This window comes from Juglans regia, chromosome 3 (genome assembly GCF_001411555.2).
Source record: "Juglans regia cultivar Chandler chromosome 3, Walnut 2.0, whole genome shotgun sequence".
Lineage (NCBI taxonomy): Eukaryota > Viridiplantae > Streptophyta > Magnoliopsida > Fagales > Juglandaceae > Juglans > Juglans regia.
In genome coordinates this window covers 19084896-19094090 of record NC_049903.1, presented here as the reverse complement: position 1 = coordinate 19094090, position 9195 = coordinate 19084896, and the positions used below count along the sequence as shown (strand labels likewise).

General features: G+C 34.1%; 1 protein-coding gene across 1 annotated transcript; it reads right to left on the bottom strand.

Moving 5' to 3' along the window:
• Nucleotides 1-8088: 8088 nt before the first annotated feature.
• On the bottom strand, nt 8089-8652 carry LOC118347998 (equilibrative nucleotide transporter 3-like). The gene is made up of 2 exons (XM_035688715.1): nt 8388-8652; nt 8089-8169 (listed from the first exon to the last, which is right to left on the bottom strand). Exons 1-2 carry the CDS (start codon nt 8622-8624, stop codon nt 8089-8091), a joined length of 318 nt encoding a protein of 105 aa, XP_035544608.1. The 5' UTR covers nt 8625-8652.
• Between the last annotated feature and the right edge of the window lie 543 nt (nt 8653-9195).

Sequence of the window (9195 nt, the reverse complement as noted above, 5' to 3'; positions counted from 1 at the left end):
GGGAAGGAGGGACGAGATCGAAACGGACGATGGTTTGCGGATGGAGATTTTGTGCGTGCGTGGGTGGAGAATGCCGTGGGAGTTTTGTGGCAGCTAGGCTTGGTAAACCAACATGCAGGTACGTGCGTGTATATATATATATATTGGTGATGAAAAACAATACCCTAGAGATAAGAGAGACGTGTGTGCGGATGAAAGCTGAGTCGTGTGTGTGCATGCATGTCGTGGAGGAGAGGAAGACCTAGGGGAGAAAAAGAAAATGGACGGAAAGAATAAAACGTGCGGAAGTTAACATGTGAAAAAACAAAATTAAAAAAAAATAGTATAAACTAAAACAAAATAAATAAATAAAAAAATAAAAAAAAATTGAGCTTGATTGGGTCCGGGTGTTACACCAGAGGTCATTATTATATCCCGTGACAGGGCCAGAGGTCATTATTATATCGCGTGACAGGGCCAAATATCAAAGCAAAATAGAATCAGAATCACATATCAGAATCAGAGTCAGAGTCAGAACATAATTAGAAAGTCATGCAAAAGGTTTTTCATATGCCACATTACATCAAAACATAGTAGTAAAATTCAGATCATTCTCACATATTGAAAACAAAAGTCGGAGCATCTTTCTAAATCAATGCACAATTTTTCGTATCCTCAATATCGTTCTTTTTCATATTTCAGAGACAACATAATAAAATTTAGCTCCTGTCTACATAATGCGTGTCAAAAAATATTTTCTTTTTTTCGTACAGATTTCATGAATAATGCAAATAAACGACCGATGCTGATTTTTTCCAAGTTCTCATTTCATCACAAAATATGCAAAATTTTCAGAAAGTCAATTTCAGTCTCAATATGTATAAAGCCTAGCATAGGAACCTCGCTTACCTGTACTTCTTAACTTATTCAGAAATTCTCCACAATAGTACTGCACAATTTTCAATCGTCACCTACAAAAATTCATGTAACTTAAATCAAAATCTAGTGAACAGATAAATCTCTTATTACACCTGAAGTACCTATTTTAATTCCTCAATACTTAAAATTCTCTTAACTCTAAATATTATCACTTTCTAAATTCATCAAAATCCACTCAAACGAATCCATACCAAAGAGAATAATCGAATAAATATTATGATAAATGAATACCGGTGTTTTTAAAATACTAAAGTACCCACAACATATTATAGATTAATACAATATTAATAGAATACTATGGCTACTTAAAATCCCATAAAATAAGGCCAACTTAAAAAAAAAAAAAAACCGAGTTCAATTAAAAACTAAATAGTTCAAATTAACAATATAAACATTTTTTTGTATAATAAAAACCAAGCCCATTCATTAAAACACAACCAATTAAACCAAGCCCATTAAAACATAAACCCATTAAACTAAATCCACATAACAATATATCTGAAAACGGTGCAACATGCAAAAACACTTAAAAACAAGTTTGAGGTGTTTTACGGAAAAATCAATGACCAAAGGCCTGATGGCATTTTCGTAGTTACCGGAATATCATGACCATAAAGTTTAAAACTACACGTTAATATTTTCAAAGAGTGCAAAGTTTCTGCTTGTTTCTAAGAAAATATAAAACTCAACAAAAAGGAAAAGGAAACCAAAAGAGAAGGAGGTGCGACGGAGGCTCACCGTGAGGGAAAAGTGGTCGCGGCAGAGATAGGCGAGAGAGGGGGCGTTGTTTTGACGATGGCGCACTGAGAGAGAGAAATAGATGAGAGAGAGAGAATGGAGAGCAAGAAAGAGAGAGCACAAATCTGATAGAGAGAGATTGCAAATCTGAGACGTGATCAGAGAGAGAGAGAGAACGTGATCTGAGGGAGAGGGCCTGGGAGGTGTGGGTTAGAAGAAGAAAGAGGAGGGAAAGAAAGAAGAAAAAGGAAATGGGATGCGGCGCCGAAAAAGAAAATAAACATAAGGGAAAAGGGTTTTCAGTACTTGCTTACAAAACAACGCCGTTTGAGGGGGGATTCAGTGGGCTGGGTTGAAGGCTCACGGGTTGGACTGGGGACCAAAAGAAAATAAAACACACCCAAACAGGCCCAGCCAAAAAATAGAGAGTCAAACAAAAGAAAAAGGCACAATAAAAATAAATAAGAGCCAAATAAAACACTACAACTCAATATTAATAAAATAAAATATTTAAAGTCAAACAATAAAATTATTCATTAAAGCAAAGAACAATTTAAATGCAAATAATAATTAATATCAAGAAAGCACCTTAAAATAAATTTCACAACCTAAAAATTATAAAATAAACCCAACGAGAAATTCGATAAATTTCAAACAAGAAAAATAATATTTTAAATTAATTAAAATAATCATTCACTAAAAAAAAAAGTACACTAAAATATGGGGTATCACACAAAGTGAGGATCATATCTTTGCTCCTGCTTCATTGGGCATAATTTGTGGAAGTGGTGGCTGGAGCTTTGAGAGTGCCATCAACAAAACAGAGTTTGTTTTTGGCATTGAGGGCTCGGTGAAGTTCACGTTGCCAATTGGGAAAATTATCTCCAGTGAGAAAGCCGGAGACAAGGTTGAGGCTGGGAAAATCAGAAGGATGAAGAAGATATGAGGAGGAAATTTGGGAAGCATCGGAAGAGGAAGCCATGGAGGCTGTGAAAATGTATGTTAGGGTCGATTTTTGGCTGATACCATGATAAGAATATAAATTGGTAGAATAACTTCTCTTATTATTCATTGATCTCATATACAAATATATAAGCATGAGTATATGATTTATACATGAAAATAAAGACAAATTAGCAATACAGAAATTGTGTAACTGTCAATTAACTAAATTGGTGGGATTGCTAAAATTAAAGGATTATGTGTTGTAATACAATGGATGAGTTCCATAATACAGTCTAATAAACATACATAGGAACATTCATTTTCCTTCTTCTTTTTCCTCGAAAAGCTATTTCTCGATATTTTTTGATATTACAAAATTATATACCATTAATGCATATTCATCCTGTCGAATATGATGGGACTCTACAATGCAGACATCTACCACAAAATTTTTACAAGGGTGGCTCTACAGCCACCGCTCCCAGCTCCTGCTAGGAGCTACAGTTAGTTATATGATTTTTTTTTCTTTTTCATATATGTATTTTTTAACATTTTTAAATATTTTTTTATAAAAAGGAAAAAATACAATATTATTAAAAAAACACATCTTTAATTAATAAGTAAAAAAAATTAAAAATATAATAAAAAATGGGAGCGGAGCTACCCGCGGTAGCCCCTAGCGGGAAGTGTATCATTTCCCTTTTTACAAAGGGTAACTCTTCATTGGGGCTGAAAGCTATCATTTGTGGCCACCAGCCTCTGATTTAAAGACATCGTGTCAAATAGACTTGAATCCTTTTGGGATCATATATGGCCATCGGCTTGTTTAAAATTTTTTTGATCATTGGCTATTCATTTTGAAAATGAGATATCTTGTTAAAAATACAAATGGAGGCAAGCCAGACCCTAATTTGCAGCTAATAAACTTATTTATGACCTTTTGACATTTGAGATCGACGTGTTACTTGTCTCCATTGTGCGCACGTCAAACTTTTCTCTGCCAAATAACACATTTGTTAAATGAAAGGGTAAGTGGGAGGCAGTAACCGGATGTGACTAATTCCCTACTTGGGCGTGATTATAGTAAGCACCATACCCGTAATTGAGAATCAGACAGAAGAGGCCTAAATCTCGAGAAACTCTCAAATTGGATTTGAGTCATAGCTTAGACTCTAACTCTAATATTAGGGAATTCAATGACTCTTTAGGCCGTGACTATTACGGTTAGTTTAAGGTGAATGCTTATTCAGATTCGAACCCAAGACTTAGTACATGCCAAACCAGTTAGGAGTAATCCATGGATCATTGAGCCACCAGCCAACTTAGTTGTGTTGAAATGGCCATATTTGTTGTTAGTGTATGTATGTGCCCTCCGTATATATAGTCTGTATGATCATATCATATGAAGGGCCATATATATATATATATATATATTACATTTTCAGTATCTAATTAATGAACTGCATGTACAAGATAACTATGTTCAAATATGCTTAGAAATATTAAGCATGTATCTTACACATAAAGAAAAGAATATATTCCTATCTATAGATGTACATGAAAAAGCAACAAATTAGAAATGATCTTCAGATAAATAATGATGTCTATAATAATCTGCTTGATGATCTTCTACGAAAAACAATCTTACCCTCGGCATCTTCATGCATAATAGGTAAAACTTCATCAGGAGGAGTGTGGCGCCAGATTGTAGGCTTATCCAAATGGTGCCCAATCTGAGCAAATTTGTCAGCAGCCCTATTGCCTTCCCTATAGACATGAGTTGCCGTCCAATTGTCAAGCGTCAATATAATCAAGTTTATATCACTGATATGTCTCTGCACTTCTGCAGATTTAAAAGTTCTATTTTCTGCAATGTTATCGATCAATGTCTTGTCATCTCCTTCAAGCCATACATCGTTCCAACCATTTTCCAGCGCCAACTCAAGCCCCCTATGCAGTGCAGCCAGTTCTGCAATGGTGCTGTTGGCTCTCCCTATTTGTTCAGCATAACCAAGTATGAATTCAGCTTTATGGTTTCTGAATAACCCTCCAATGCTAGCCTTCCCTGCTTTACCTTTCGAAGATCCATCAAAGTTCAGTTTTGTCCAGCCAATTTTCGGCCTTTCCCATGCCACCGGAATGGCCGCGGCTTCCTTACGCAAATTGCGTATAAATATCCGAACTGGGTTTTGGATTAACCTTTGGCATCTCAATATATTGCTGAATGGCAACATCATATCTTCTCCAATTGATGAAAACTTTGAGGCAATAATTTATTGTTTCAGTCATAGAAAAACAATACACGAACTCGTTTTAAATCCTTTTATTCTGCAGTGGTGGTGTCGTACGTGCAGGTGGTCTATACTCTGAATTCTTCCAAAAATGAAGACCATTTTTGAAATGACCATTACAAGCTAGGAACTATATATTGCTTGACGTAAGTTCCTATACAATTAAGTTAGAGTAGGGGAAAAGCAAGGGAGATTCCAGATTTCACAAAAAAGATATGTAATAATGATGAAGAAGGGCATGCAGAGAGATTTCTTCAAAAACTCTCAAGCATATTCTGTAATGGAGTTATAAAATAAAGGATTACGTCCATGAATATCGCTATCTACCGTAGAAAGAAGGCTTGCGGGCGCATGCTATATTCCATGTTAACCGTTAAACTGCAACTGAAAGAAGTTTTCATTTTTTTTATTTGTTTTTTGTTTTTGGTGGCGCTGTAAGAACGTACTTCTTTTCTTATTCCAGCGAGGGAAGCCAATAGATAACTAAATTTGAATGTAACTGTAAAAACTTCTCCCTCTCTTTTTTTTTTTTTTTTTTGAAACCTAAAAACTTTTACTCCTCGAAAAAACAAAAAACCTAAAAACTTTTATTATTTTTATTTTTTTATTCTAAAGAGCAAAACCAATCATGGCTAACTCTATTGGACTATTATCTAATATTGGCATGCGTTGCAACGTGCTTAAAATGACAACGGGAGAGATCTCCAACGGCTGGATGTTTCGAACCCGTTCCCCTCACTATCTCCAACGTGCTTAAAATGAAAAACAATATTTTTATAAAAATATTTTATAAATACCAAAATAATTATTTAATTATTTTGTAAATAAAAAATATTTTTATTTGATATTTTACAAAATAATTTGATTTTATAAAAATATTTTCATCTATAATATTATTATGAAATATATTATAAAAAATAAAAATTGGGTAGGTAATTTATAAATTATTATTACTTTTTTATAAAATATTTATAAATAAAACATAAAACATAGTCATTTATACAAATACTATGCAATAATTTGTGCGACCCACATTTATCTCATCCCCAAAAAGTTTAAATCATCTATCTCACTTCCAATCCAAATAAATAAAATTTTCAAAAATCATCTCATCTTTTCTCAACTCAACAATCTTATTACTATTCACAAACTAACTCAACTCATCTTAGAGGGGCAGGTTTGGAGCACAAGACAAAACATAAAATTCTCATCTCATCTCATCTTATTATTATACATTTTTCTAATTTTCATATAAAATATAATAAATAATTCAACTTTTTCAAATTTCAATACACCTTTATCAAATTTCAAAATAATAATAATAATATTAAAACATAATATTTTAAACTTCAAAACAAAACACAAAATTTTCATTTCATCTCCCAAAACACAATATTAAACTTTCTTGAAGAACTAATTTGAACATTTTTCTATGGTAAAAAACTATATTTGTCATGGGGCCGGGTACAAATCATTGAGATGGGCGAACCTTCACGAGTGGCTTTCATCTACGGCCATAGATATCATGTTGATCATCTTGCTAGCTTGGTTATCATAATCATACCCATAGTGGCAGGAGGTTATTTATGCCATATTAATAGACATGATGATTCTTTATCCTATATATATATATATATATATATATATATATTGGAATGAGATCTTGTCTAGATCTTATTATTAATTTGGTTGAATTGGATGGTCAAACTAATTGGAGAGAAAGGCACAACGTGCCACTATGCATGGGCATGTATATGATAACGTCCTAGCAAGATGAATCGATGATCAACATATGGTCCCTAGATGAGAGCAACGCATGCCAATAAATGTACTTAGCCGATCGCATATATAATTATTAAACATTTAAGAAAAATAAATCAAGAAAATAGATAAAGAAACTCGTTGACTTTTGTGTAAGATTGAGTTGACCCGTAACCTTATTTCTAATCCTTTGCAAATTACTTGCCACGTGGCTTGAATTTCGTATCCCAAGGTTAAGAATACCACAGTCGTGTGGGTTTGAATCGTTTGATGCTTGGATGCACCCTAGCGGGTCTTCTGTTGTCCGTCTCTTTACTGTTGTTTCTTCAACGTATAAAATATCTATTTTCTGATCCTTTGGGCTTTGACTCTGTATTTCAAGGATGGGATTCTGGGTTCCATTTCTCAATCTCACTGCTTAAACTTTAATTAACAAAAATATGAACCAAAAAAAAAAAAATTGTTTTTACAAAATTAATTTTAATCGCTTATTAAATTAAATACAAATAAGATATTTGGAGTTTTTTATTCATTTTTTTTCATTTTTATTGTCTCTTGATGAAAAAAAAATTATGGTACAACCGATAATTAATGAGATTTGATCCTCACAATCAAAAGATTATTCCACCAATAAAGTTTTGATGTCTTTGGTACTTGAATTTTTATTTATTTATTAGTGTATTGGTATTTTTTTTTTTTTTTACTTTTTATAAGAAATATTTGAAAAAAGAAAGCAAAAAAAAAAAAATTGCAATAGGCGGCACACCGAGTGAGTACATATAGGTGGGAGAGTAGCACCACTCTTTATATATACCTATTTAGAAACTTGACATTTAAAACGCATCTTTTTTACCTATAAGCCACAACCAGTCAAGAGTAGGGGTGTCAAATCGTGTTAACGGGTCGTGTTCGTGTCGTGTCAAGACATGTATATTATACTATATAGGTCAACCCTAACCCGACCCGTTAAGCTTATCGTGTCAAAATCTCAAACCCTAACACGACCCAATAACATAACGGGTCGTGTCGTGTCAATCCGTTTTGACCTATTTATGTAAATGGATTGAAACAAACCCAAAATTAACCTCCTTAATCTAGTTAAGTTTAGCATAATTTTATATAAATGTTAAAATCACAATATCTATACAAAATATAAAACTAACTACAAGTCCAAAATTACAATCTAAACAATAAAAATATCTAAATTAAAATCTCAACAATTTTATTTTTTCGGTATAAGGGTATAATTGTAATTTTAACTTTCTTAACGGGTCATAACAGGTTATAACGGGTTGACCCGTTATCAACCCGTTAAGCTATCGTGTCTTAACGGGTCAACCCGTTTTGACCCGAACCCGTTAAGAGTAAACCCTAACCCGCTTTTATCGTGTCGTGTTCGTGTTGGGTTAATGGGTCGTGTGACATATTGACAACCCTAGTCAAGAGCAACCCCAGCAAATATACCGCCTAAAAGACACAGCACAAGCAAGTTGCCCAAAGCGTTTTGCTCAGGTCCCTACAAAACAATGAATCCAACATATATCCATGAGAAAGTATCCAGCCTGATATACCATCATTTCCCGCATGAGAAATGATAGTTTTTTCATCCAAGATTTTGTCATCATCTCTATAAATCACTTAAAATATGTCACATCAATAAGTATGATTGAAGATGACAAGATTTAAGATGAATAATAACGTTACAATTACAACACATTATGCATGTCAACGAACCTTGTAACCTTTAGGTGCCACAGTAAGGACACAGACAGTGAGGTAGCCATTGGAGAGACCCAACAAAGATGTGAGCAGGATCATCCATCCCTTGTCACCGTATTTAGCCGTGAAGTAGAATGCTGGGATGAGTAAGAAACGAGAAAGAATTGCAATCATAAGTCCCTTCCTGGACTCCAACTTCAAGCTGTCTACGAGTGGAATGTATCTTGATATCAGATCCCACACATTGTACATCGCAATCAGAACAGGCGCGTACCTGAAACACGATAGTGCATGTCATACTAATCGGTTTAAGAGTACTGCAAACTTCATTTAAACTTCTTTCAAAACGAAGTTTGAAACATTTAGCAGTGCATTGAAAATGATGGAAATGATGAGTAGTTTTATAAGAAACTGGCTGTCTTAGAATCCTGTGGAAAATATTGCTGAATGGCCGCGGCAATAATTTATTGTTTCAGTCATAGAAAAACAATACACGAACTCGTTTTAAATACTTTTTTCTGCAGTAGTGGTGTCGTGCAGGTGGTCTATACTGTAGTACCCAAGCCCTGAAATCCAAGCCCACGATCATATCCATTTTCAACCACTAGGCAGCTTACATTTTAGAGTTTTGTTGGCATTAAAATTTCGTAAGCTGCTGCCTTCTTTCTATCTTTCTTTATTTAAAAAAAAAAAAAAAAACCACGCAAGTATTTTTCCGTCCCTCATCAAACCTAGGTTTCAATTTCACAACCACCCACGTCGCACGACCTCCCCACTGGTAGACCATGTTGTTTGTTTTGTACTGCAACCTCCCCCCTCCCCC

Coding starts and splice junctions, on each gene's coding strand:
- LOC118347998 (XM_035688715.1), bottom strand. CDS start 8,624: ATGTACAATGTGTGGGATCTGATATCAAGATACATTCCACTCGTAGAC. Junction 8,170..8,387: donor TGGCACCTAAAGGTTACAAG/GTTCGTTGACAT, acceptor ATTGTTTTGTAG/GGACCTGAGCAAAACGCTTT.